Below are 10,842 nucleotides of genomic sequence, written 5' to 3'. Positions count from 1 at the left end.
TGATAGAAGGATTTTTTTTTCTATTGGTCTGCCTATGGGAGACTACGAGGATGAGGCACCCGGTACCCCCGCATGCTCAGGTCACATCCAGCTGTCGTATTTGTGATGCTCACAGAAATAGTAGGACACACAAGATTGAGGACTACTCCTCTGTCTCTTTATGGTCCTGGTACCGTCTCTTTTTAATGAGTAGTCCCACTGAATCGTTCTGTGATGATTGCACCAAACTTCACGGAGTAAGTTGTTGACTTCTCACTCGTGTTGGCGTTGCTGACTCGGAATTTATTGCTTCACTGACATGACTGGTTCCACAAAAATGGGGCGAGTGTTGGGAATCGGGCACCCGAAGACAGTCAGTAGGGAGTTTTTGCTAAGTGATGTTTGTGGTTTTCACGGTGTGAAACGGTGCTCTACCTGGTGTGTAGGCAGACGTGACATAAGTATGCTCACCTCAGTCTACAGTTGCCAAGTATCAAAATAATCGTGAGATACTTTTTCACCGTTAATATTGTCCTCTGAACGCAAGAGGTCGAAGGAGATGCGAAGCTGTTCACCGAGATTGCGCATTCGATCTTGTTGGAAGGCGAAATTGTGAGCACGGAACCATTCGCGCAATAGGGGGGGTGCACGGTCTTCATCTCCTTCCTGGAAAATAATGTGAGGACTGCGCACCCCTTCCAGCACGGCTCCATGACGAAGGTAATTGATATCGGTCAAGAGCTGTTGCAGAACATCGGGTCGAGAGACTGAGGTCCACAGTGCGGATGCAGCGAGACATACACGTAATCAAGGTTTCCGGATACATCTCCTTTGCGAACAACGACATCAGGGACAGTTTTTTGTGATTGTAATTGTTGAAGACATTCAAGGCGTTTTAGCAGATGTCCTTCACGCGTAAATTTCCTTCTAGTAAGGTGAAGGTCAATTTACATACTTATTTAATACTGACCTCGGTAGACGATTGTGAGACAACAGTCAACGGACGTGTAGTAACGAAACAAAGGCACCGCCTTTGAACGAGAGACCTCGGTATGATTTTCACGCCGCTCGGTGCTATTCATGATCATCCTCCATAGCTCGAGAAGTTTGTGGAACGTATTCGTCCCATATGTTGCGGACCCAGAAGCTCGTTTGTACTCTAAGTCCATGGCCTGCGTCTATTCATCATCATCAACATAGTCACCAACAAGTAAACTGACTGACTCACCTGTGCATCGGCAGCGTCAGCCATCGCAGGACTTAGTATCCGCATGTTAACAATCGCACATTCGCGGTAGAGTGCACTTGGGTACTTCTCCTGGAGCATCTGTGCCTCGGCGAGTGTTACTCTTGAAAAGAGTTGGGAGAAAAAGGACGTGCAGCACAGATTTCATAGCAGGTATTCGAATCAAATGAAGAATGTTGCCGAATGTAGATTGATCCCATCCTCGAACTACGTTTAATGACGGTGCAATGGTATCTGATCTAGAGAGTACCGGGACACACGGATATGGCGATAATGTTAGACTTTTGCACCTTGTCGCTGACGACGTGGATGATAGAGTCATCTGTCTTGGGTATCTGCCTGCCCGATGGCAGTGCGTCGAGGACACGGTGGAGGTAGCGGGTGAAAACAACCATTTGAAGGGAGTTTCGGCCTTCTTGGTGGAAAAGTGGATGTGGCTTGGAGGTTGAGGAGTAAGAGAGAGCGGCGGCTGCATAGAAGGGGTTGGTTGACGACGACGATGCGTATGTCGCGTTCCGAGTCGGTGAGTGCGACGAGAAGAGTGAGAGTTAATAATGATGCTAGTGATGTGTTTTGGGTCAGTACAGTAGGGTCCTGGCGACCGATGATGGAGCCTGGCTGTTGATACTTGTGAGCAAAGATGATAGCATCCAGTCTCAGGCTAGTCTCCGACTCTCCTGTGCCGTGAGGAGAACAGCGGCTGTCGTGACGTATAAACACTCGTGGCCTGATGTTCTGCTCTGCATAGGATTAATCTTGGTCTCGATATACCGATCAGAACCAGCCTGGAGTAGTACGAGAGTGAAAAGTCGATGGGCGATGATTGGATGATTAGATTCTTTTTCTGCCAATTTCCAAATATGATGCTTGTTTGTAGCCGCAACAAAGCGGCGGCCGCAATGCCTCGAGGCTTGGAGTAATAATGGTCTGTTATGATTTGAGTTATAAGTAAATGATGTAGGACTCTTCCTTTATTTCGCTACAGACTGATTCTGCATCTTGATCGTCAACTGCTAGCTATTCACAATGAGCAGAGGCAGTTCATCGACGGATTCGATTCAAGAAATCCTCACAACTAGTGAAGCAACAGCTTGTGAAAGTTCGGTAAGTGGCTTATGCCAAGGATCACTGAGCACACTCCACTCCAAATACTGACATTGATGTATCCTTTGTCTAGCACCGACCCCGTGGCAAATTCCGTCGGTTTCTGGGGGAGGTTAAGGACGGTGTGAACAAGTTAAAAATCTCAGTAAGTCTACGAGCATGCGTAATGAGTGTATTGGAATACGACTAAGATTGCAACAAGCGCTCGAAGGATTCCCGCAGTCACAGCCAGGCTGTTCTTCCGAATGTTTATCACAAACATACTTCATCGACCTCGGTAGGTTCTCATACTTGCCCTCCAGTCTCTGCGCTCTCTCTAAATTCTAGTGATTGTACAGGTTCAGGCTGCTCCATCTGGTGTGGAAGTGGAGGCTGATACCCAATCGATACTTCGAGATGCACAAGAGGCTGTAAAGTGCATGCATCCACTTTTGGGACCTGCGATAACCGTGGTTTCCGTTGGACAAGACGCACAAGTGGATCTCGATGCTGCCGATAATTTCCAGGACACATATCTCGAACCCCTCAGGATATTCGACGATGTTATCGGGAAGATTGCGGATGTATGGACCCTCCTTTTGATCGGAACCGTACTAATCTAGTTCCACAGGTACATCCATATGCAAAGATGGCACTGGGCGTGTTGTCTTGTACGGCCAAAGTATGTTTTCATTTTCTCTCTTCCTATCTACCACCGCTCAGGAATCATTTATGCAGATTATTTTAGCTCAAGTAGATCGCGATGCGGCTCTACTCAAACTTCTCGACAAATTGTGTGAGGTTTACAGCTCCATGACACAAGATGAGATGCTTGGCCAAATCTCGTCGATGCGCGCTATCCTTGGAAAGATTTCCCAGCAGGCCCGTGAATGTGCCTATTTTATTAGAAGTTATTCAGAGACTAGAAGCTTTTGTGAGTGTTACAAGCTATTGCGCTCTGTACGTCTCGAGCTTCTACCATAATCGCAGGGAAGAGACTTGGAAAGAACGTCATCTCGGAAACGACAGTTACGATTCAAAAGTACAGTGACGTGTTCGATGGGCTCATGCAAAACTTCCGGGACCAGGTTGCTCACGACGTAGCCATACACGTTCACGACATAGGCACACACGTCCACGACATAGCCATACATGTCCATCATACGGGTAAGGGTTCGGACGTCCTTGTGACTTGACATATATTCATACCTTTTCAGAAGAAATATTGGACCTCAGCGGTATGACTTATGCAGAAGGCGCGGGACTAGATACCAGAAAACAATGCCTTCAAGGGACGCGCATGGAAATCCTTTCCCAGATCACGGAATGGGTCACCAGCACTGGGGACAACGTTCAACGCGTGCTGTGGCTATCTGGCCCTGCAGGCAAGGGCAAATCGGCCATCGCCCACACCATTGCTAAGTGGTTCGAAGACGTGGGAGGGCTTGGTTCGTGTTACTCTTTTGACCGCCAACAAGAAGCAGATCATCGCCATGAAAAGATATTTTCCACGATCGCGCGCGACCTGGCTGACCGTGACCCAGAGATGAGGCAGGCATTGGCAGATGCAGTTCAGGCCGCGAGTTCGCTCAAGAAGACGGCTGATATCATACAGCAGTGGCAGAAGCTTCTTATCGAACCACTAGGGAAGTCATCTGGATCAACTGGCGAACCCATCGTGATCGTGATCGATGCGCTGGACGAGAGCGGTGGAGTAGAGACACGGAGAGACCTCCTCCGTATTCTAGCTGGCAAACATCCAAACTCCGCAGTTCCAAAAATCACAGACCTCCCAGACAACTTCCGCTTCATCGTTACCTCTCGCCCACTTGGTGACATCAACGACGAGTTTCACGGTGTTCAGCATATTCAACGGATGTCGATGGACGATATTCCACCAGCAGTCGCGGAGCGCGACATCCGTGCTTACGTATCCAAGGAGTTGGAAGATATAGATTTTCAGGACAGAGAGTTTGTAGTCCTCGCTGAGAAAGCTGACGGACTTTTCGAGTGGGCGCGTCTCGCCTGCGGATACATCAAAGAACCCCTTCCTGGGATATCTCCTATTGATTGCTACGAAGCTGTGATGTCACGCGATCCGGCCGAGAGAAGCATGTTGTTGAACGACATGTATCGCCTCATTTTAACAGATATCATGCGCAGGGATACACCTGCCAATGTTCAGCATTCGCAGAAACTGCGTTCGACTGCGCTAGCGAGATTTCGATCGGTGATGGGACAGATACTAGGGACAGCTGAGCCCCTTCCTTTAGCTTCCCTGAATGCCATGAGGCACCATTTTCCAAAACAAGAGGACCATTTCGACGTGAAGCTTATGGTAAAATGCATGGGTTCCCTCCTTAGCGGCACCACCAACCTAGATTCCCCAATCCGACCCCTTCACGCATCCTTCCGCGATTTCCTGACGGACAAACTATGCAGTGGAGAGTTTTTCATCGACCTGTCGAAGGCGCAACACGACCTTGCATTCGCGTCACTTCGACTGATGGAACACGGTCTTCGCTTCAATATCTGTAATTTAAAGTCGTCGTATCTGCCTAATTGTGAAGATCCCGGACTACAAGAACGAGTTCAAAAATGCATCCCTTTACATCTGTCATATTGCTCTCGATTTTGGACGTCACACGTACGAACCACAGTCTTCGAGAAGGAGCTCGCAAAAGAAGTGGAATTGTTCTTCGACCACGAGCGGCTGTTTTTCTGGCTCGAGTCACTCGCCCTGATCAATGCGCTCGGCGGTGCAGTTCCTGCTCTCTCTCTCATTTCCCAGTGGCTGAGGGTGAGTACATTGCTACTGAGTGCCAGATAAAGTGCTCACGCGCAACCACAGGGCCATTCCGAATTCAAAAACATCTCATCCACTGCAGTGGACGTACAGAGGTTCATTCAAGTCTTCGGTGGCATCATTTTACACAGCACGCCACATCTATATGTATCAGCACTCCCATTCTTGCCTGCCAACTCTCCGCTATCAGGAAAGTTTTCTGCACGGTTTCCGAATACTCTTCGTGTGACATCTGGACATGATGTGAACTGGCCGGCTGTTCAGACCGTGCTTAGGGGGCACACTGATTTTGTCAACTCAGTCTCATTCTCGCCGGATGGCACTCGCATCGTCACTGGTTCTTCGGATAACACTGTTCGGCTGTGGGTTGCATCGACGGGGCAGCCAGTCGGTGAGCCCTTCCAGGGACACACTTCTTCAGTTACCTCAGTTTCGTTCTCGCCGGACGGCACTCTCATCGTCACTGGTTCTTTAGATAAGACTGTTCGGCTGTGGGATGCAGTGACGGGGCAGCCAGTCTGTGAGCCCTTGTGGGGGGACATGTCAGTTACCTCCGTTTCGTTCTCGCCGGACGGCACTCGCATCGTCACTGGTTCGACTGATAAGACCGTTCGGCTGTGGGATGTTGCTACGGGGCAGCCAGTCGGCGAGCCCTTCCAGGGGCACACTTCTTCAGTTACCTCAGTTTCGTTCTCGCCGGACGGCACTCTCATCGTCACTGGTTCTTTAGATAAGACTGCTCGGCTGTGGGATGCAGTGACGGGGCAGCCAGTCGGTGAGCCATTGCAGGAGCACACCCATTCAGTTAACTCGGTCTCGTTCTCGTCGGACGGCACTCGCATTGTCACTGGTTCGGACGATAAGACTGTCCGGCTGTGGGATGCAGTGACGGGGCAGCCAGTCGGTGAGCCCTTGCGGGGCCACACTCATTCAGTCAACTCGGTCTCGTTCTCGTCGGACGGTACTCTCATCGTCACTGGTTCGAACGATAAAACTGTTCGGCTGTGGGATGTAGTGACGGGGCAGCCAGTCGGTGAGCCCTTCCAGGGACACACTGATTCAGTCAACTCGGTCTCGTTCTCGCCGGACGACACTCGGATCGTCACCTGTTCTTCGGATAACACAGTTTGGCTGTGGCATGCAAGAACGGGGCAGCCAGTCGGTGAGCCATTGCAGGAGCACACCCATTCAGTTACCTCAGTTTCGTTCTCGCCGGACGGCACTCGCATCGTCACTGGTTCACGGGATAAGACTGTTCGGTTGTGGGATGCAGTGATGGGGCAGCCAGTCGGTGAGCCCTTGCGGGGGCACACCAATTCAGTTAACTCGGTCTCGTTCTCGCCGGATGGCACTTGCATCGTCACTGGTTCGGACGATAAGACTGTTCGGCTGTGGGTTGCAGCGACGGGGCAGCCAGTCTGCGAGCCCTTCCAGGGGCACACTTCTTCAGTTACCTCAGTTTCATTTTCGCCGGATGGCACTCGCATCGTCACTGGTTCACGGGATAAGACTGTTCGGTTGTGGGATGCAGTGACGGGGCAGCCAGTCGGCGAGCCCTTGCGGGGGCACACCAATTCAGTTAACTCGGTCTCATTCTCGCCGGACGGCACTCTCATCGTCACTGGTTCTTCGGATAAGACTGTTCGGCTGTGGGATGCAGCAACGGGGCAGCCAGTCGGTGAGCCCTTGAGGGGGCACACACATTCAGTTAACTCGGTCTCGTTCTCGCCGGACGGCGCTCGCATCGTTACTGGTTCGGACGATGAGACTGTTCGGCTGTGGGACGCAGTGACGGGGCAGCCAGTCGGTGAGCCATTGCAGGGACACACCCATTCAGTTAACTCGGTCTCGTTCTCGTCGGACGGCACTCGTATTGTCACTGGTTCGGACGATAAGACTGTCCGGCTGTGGGATGCAGTGTCGGGGCAGCCAGTCGGCGAGCCCTTGAGGGGGCACACTCGTGCAGTTAACTCGGTCTCGGTCTCGTTCTCGTCGGACGGCACTCGCATTGCCACTGGTTCGGACGATAAGACTGTTAGGCTGTGGGATGCAGTAATGAGGCAGCCTTCGCGGCAGCCCACCCAGTTTGATCATTCAGCATTCTCAGAACATCTCAAGATCGAGGCCATCACTACCACGACATTGAACACTTGGAACAATCACTTCATTTACTTCTCGCCCTACCCCATCCATGCACTGTGCAACACTTCTGAGTTAATGGAGGGAGCATCTCATGACGACCGCAGTTCGACCCCCTTTTTCCTGAATAGTGACAGTGGGTGGGTGGCAGGACCCAAACATCGACTCTTGTTCTGGGTGCCACCCGCTTCTCGACACTCATTCTATAACCCCGTGACTACATTAGTGATACCCAGAGGAGGTCCCGAGCTTGATTTGAGCCGCATGGCACATGGACAGCACTGGCAAAAGTGCCGAGAGGAGTGAGTTTCTTCAAAGCCCTCCGTTCCTCGCACTTACTAAAATCAACACTTGCAGACCTTAGTACCAATGATGATCATAGCAGTGGATCCATTTTGGAGATTTCAGATACAATGTAGATGTGACCGAATGCACAGTGGATCATGCTTTGTATTCTATTCTATGCCAAGGATCTAGTCCGAGTTCAGGGTTGTCCAAGCGAACGACTTTGTGGCACTCACGATGTTTGTACTGGTTTGTGAGAATGCTGATACTACCAAAGATGTCGTGGCGCGTGCCTCATGCGGAGCGGAGCCTTGAATTATGTTGAAGTCTATACACCGGTGCTTCCCCGACACACAACGTTAGTGGGAGGGCTCCGTCGATAGTGTTGTTGGCAGAATGATGCCATTCTGCCAACGGCAATTGCTACGTGGCTATTGTCGGCAGTAGGTCCGAGTCATAGGCCCGAGGCAGAAGTCGGCAGAAGTCACTTTGACAGCACTCAAGCCATCTAATTGACCGTACTTGCTAAACCTTGCAAGAGCAGATTTAGCCTTCAACAAGGAGTTTGATATGATAGGTTCGAGTGCAAGTAGCGGGAAGCTGGGCGACTAGGACATTTTGGACAGCGGTGTCACTGGCAGGTTATATTAACTCGAAGTTTCATCACAGTATCCTAGTGTTATAGTGGAGCTGAAGAGGGTTGACAAGGGTATCATACCAACTGGGTTGACTGAATATTGAAGAGGTTGACGTACTTAACCTTGATCGAGGCTCGGAGAACGTCTTTTGACATCCCCCGATATAAGTATATGGCATTGATTCAAAAGATGAGGTCATAATAATACATGATGTACGATCACCAGAATCCTCTATTTCTGAGAAAGAAACATGACGGAGTGAAATGTTATCCTTGTGCCTTTAGTAGTTAGCATCCTGCTGAACGAGTGCAATTGCTTTTGCCGAGCGAGCCCGAATAGAGCACTTGAAAGGCTTGGGGTGGCTGCGAGTGCATCTGTTCATACCAAAACCTTCAACGCGATAACGTGGGCGACATACCTGATGGTGAGTGATGACGGGTCAACCTCGGGGGTGATCTCAATACCGTTCTCGACGACCTTGGAGATATCAAACACCGCCAATGACATCGCCGCGGATATCCAGATGGAGGATTCAGCGAGGAGGAGACCTGTACATCAAAGACAGGCAACGTCAGAATACTGCGTTGATCATCGACGCTTCTGCGAGTTAGGGATACCTGGACAGATACTGCGCAGGAGAAAGTCAGTATTCCTCTCAAAGTAATTTCCATACTTACCGTCTTCCAAAACCAAAGCAGATTGTCCGAGGCTCTGTCTCAGGCTTCTTTCCGTCATTGGCCAAAAAGCGTTCAGGGTTGAATTGTGAGGGATCAGAATAGGTCTCCGGGTTATGGAGCATGAACCTGGCACGATATACTGTGAAAATATCGAACGCGGAACGAGGGGGGTACTAACCAAAGGTTGGGTATTATGATAGAACCTTTTGGAATGTAGTACCCGTCATGGACGTCGTCCTCAGTTACACGGTGGGGAAGACCTGTCATTGAGGACTGTTCGGCAACTAAAAAATGTAATAAACGAGGTACGCATACCGATAGGAGTGACAACATTCCAGCGCAGTACTTCTTTGGCAAGCGCCTCGATATAGGGGAGGGAGGCACGGTCGGCCAAGGAGGGAAGACGATCAGGACCAACAACGGCATCTATTTCAGCCTGAGCTTTCTTCTGCACATCAGGAAAAAGTGTCATGGCTAGAAAGAGCGAATATATTGCGGACACAGTCTGAGAAATCAGGTATTAGTCTCATTGACACACAATGACTTAAGTATGTGAAATATGTAGGGAGGGACCAACTGTGTCGGAACCACCGCCATATAGAGATACAGCAGACCATCTCGCAATGTCATGTTCTTCCGCAGTCGGAGTTTGGCCTTCCAACATAGCGGAGATGCATGACATTGGGGCATCGCCAGCAGCCTATAAAATTTAAACTTCAACCCGGATGACCGGAAAACTACGAATGTTAGTCACTATCTCATCTATGGCGAACTTGTAGGGCGCAGAAAACCATCTCTTGGACAATCTCGTGCCATTCACGGGCTAGACGCTTGAAGCCAGCACCAGGAAGCCACTCAGGGACCTTGGCCACTAAAAAGATAAGGTCATTGGAACCAAACCATTTCGATGCTATAGCTTACAGAATGGAAGATAATTAACCATGAAGGCACCAGGAGCAATGGACTGTGAAAATCGGTTGTGCGCGCGTTCTGCAATATTGATAAAGGGATCGCTGCTCTCTTTCACTTCATAACCATAAGAGATGCGCAGAATGACAGCGCCAGCGGTGCTATAACAATTCAAGATTATGTCAATGCAAGAATGAATTACATACTGTCGAATGCGTTCCTGTAATTGGTCGGGTGTTGTAAGCACACGCTTGAGGAATCGGTGAGTCTCAATCTCCATAATCGGCCTATAGATGTCCAATGCCGCACGGCTGCCAATGACGCGATGGAAGTTCTTGCGGTACTGACGAAAACGGCCGCCGTAAGAGAGAAGAGGTAAACTGTCCTTGAAGCCAACCAGTTCGCCAGCCATGGGAAAAACAGGACGGTCAGAGTACACCGTGCTCTTGTTATCCAGCATGTCCATCGCAGTCTTGACAGAATTCAACACGATGGTGTGCTGACCCAGAACCTCGACGTGCGATATTTCACCTGCAGACCAGACTTTGAAATGCATGATTTATGGAAAACGAGGGACTTACCATACATCTTGCCCCACTTTGCGAAGGTGAGCCAGGGCTTGGCTTGGGGAATGTCTAGCACATTCCCAACGAGAGGCAACCCCGGAGGACCGGGTGGATATGGTGCAGGGTTCTTCTTTTTGAAGACCCGCATTAGCAGATATACTCCGATACCAACAAGACATGTTGGGTTCAGCCAAGCGACATAGGTAAGCGTCAACATAGTTTACTAGCAGAGGTCAAGAACAAAGTTGTGCAACAGCTCTTATTAGAGCCCGTCTAATGAGGCAAGCCGTCGACGACTCGATAGACGGACTGCGGAAAACCCTGTTCGGGACTTAGACATTGCTTATAAGTAAGATGAGGAATGGCGTACTTACTCGAGGCCTGCATCATGCGCTCATCAGAAGGTGTAGCCTCGATATAGTAACTAGAGATATTTTTGTCATCAGTGTGACAATACGACTTCTGCCATTCTGCCAATTGCCGTTAGATCTGCGGCCATTCTGCTGATTACCGT

At 50.0% G+C, this 10,842-nt stretch overlaps 3 protein-coding genes across 3 annotated transcripts; 1 reads left to right on the top strand and 2 right to left on the bottom strand.

Moving 5' to 3' along the window:
• Positions 1-480: 480 nt before the first annotated feature.
• DFJ58DRAFT_323136 (uncharacterized protein) lies at positions 481-1,385 on the bottom strand. The gene is made up of 3 exons (XM_041379847.1): positions 1,208-1,385; positions 950-1,157; positions 481-886 (listed from the first exon to the last, which is right to left on the bottom strand). The coding sequence occupies exons 1-3, from the start codon at positions 1,304-1,306 to the stop codon at positions 714-716; spliced, it is 480 nt and encodes a 159-aa protein (XP_041250388.1). The 5' UTR covers positions 1,307-1,385; the 3' UTR covers positions 481-713.
• Positions 1,386-2,109: 724 nt separating this feature from the next.
• DFJ58DRAFT_323125 (uncharacterized protein) lies at positions 2,110-2,998 on the top strand. Its single transcript, XM_041379846.1, has 4 exons — positions 2,110-2,329; positions 2,403-2,474; positions 2,532-2,606; positions 2,668-2,998. Exons 1-4 carry the CDS (start codon positions 2,252-2,254, stop codon positions 2,929-2,931), a joined length of 489 nt encoding a protein of 162 aa, XP_041250387.1. The 5' UTR covers positions 2,110-2,251; the 3' UTR covers positions 2,932-2,998.
• Positions 2,999-8,123: 5,125 nt separating this feature from the next.
• On the bottom strand, positions 8,124-10,695 carry DFJ58DRAFT_903517 (cytochrome P450). The gene is made up of 11 exons (XM_041394866.1): positions 10,344-10,695; positions 9,969-10,293; positions 9,775-9,923; positions 9,645-9,724; positions 9,431-9,553; positions 9,169-9,358; positions 9,032-9,113; positions 8,854-8,979; positions 8,800-8,804; positions 8,595-8,730; positions 8,124-8,538 (listed from the first exon to the last, which is right to left on the bottom strand). Exons 1-11 carry the CDS (start codon positions 10,543-10,545, stop codon positions 8,457-8,459), a joined length of 1,500 nt encoding a protein of 499 aa, XP_041250386.1. The 5' UTR covers positions 10,546-10,695; the 3' UTR covers positions 8,124-8,456.
• Between the last annotated feature and the right edge of the window lie 147 nt (positions 10,696-10,842).

This window comes from Suillus subalutaceus (assembly GCF_016647625.1).
Source record: "Suillus subalutaceus strain FC151 chromosome Unknown DFJ58scaffold_4, whole genome shotgun sequence".
NCBI lineage: Eukaryota > Fungi > Basidiomycota > Agaricomycetes > Boletales > Suillaceae > Suillus > Suillus subalutaceus.
Note: the sequence above shows the minus strand (reverse complement) of the source record. Positions and strands in the feature narration are given on the sequence as shown.

What these genes read in the sequence shown, in the direction of transcription:
- DFJ58DRAFT_323136 (XM_041379847.1), bottom strand. Translation starts at nt 1,306, where the DNA reads ATGCTCCAGGAGAAGTACCCAAGTGCACTCTACCGCGAATGTGCGATT. An exon ending in CTGACGCTGCCGATGCACAG is followed by an intron (nt 1,158 to 1,207) that starts GTGAGTCAGTCA and finishes GATGATGAATAG; the next exon opens with ACGCAGGCCATGGACTTAGA. An exon ending in TCTCACAATCGTCTACCGAG is followed by an intron (nt 887 to 949) that starts GTCAGTATTAAA and finishes TTACGCGTGAAG; the next exon opens with GACATCTGCTAAAACGCCTT.
- DFJ58DRAFT_323125 (XM_041379846.1), top strand. Translation starts at nt 2,252, where the DNA reads ATGAGCAGAGGCAGTTCATCGACGGATTCGATTCAAGAAATCCTCACA. An exon ending in CAACAGCTTGTGAAAGTTCG is followed by an intron (nt 2,330 to 2,402) that starts GTAAGTGGCTTA and finishes TCCTTTGTCTAG; the next exon opens with CACCGACCCCGTGGCAAATT. An exon ending in AACATACTTCATCGACCTCG is followed by an intron (nt 2,607 to 2,667) that starts GTAGGTTCTCAT and finishes GTGATTGTACAG; the next exon opens with GTTCAGGCTGCTCCATCTGG.
- DFJ58DRAFT_903517 (XM_041394866.1), bottom strand. Translation starts at nt 10,545, where the DNA reads ATGTTGACGCTTACCTATGTCGCTTGGCTGAACCCAACATGTCTTGTT. An exon ending in AAAGTGGGGCAAGATGTATG is followed by an intron (nt 10,294 to 10,343) that starts GTAAGTCCCTCG and finishes TCTGGTCTGCAG; the next exon opens with GTGAAATATCGCACGTCGAG. An exon ending in GAATGTTGTCACTCCTATCG is followed by an intron (nt 9,114 to 9,168) that starts GTATGCGTACCT and finishes CCTCAATGACAG; the next exon opens with GTCTTCCCCACCGTGTAACT.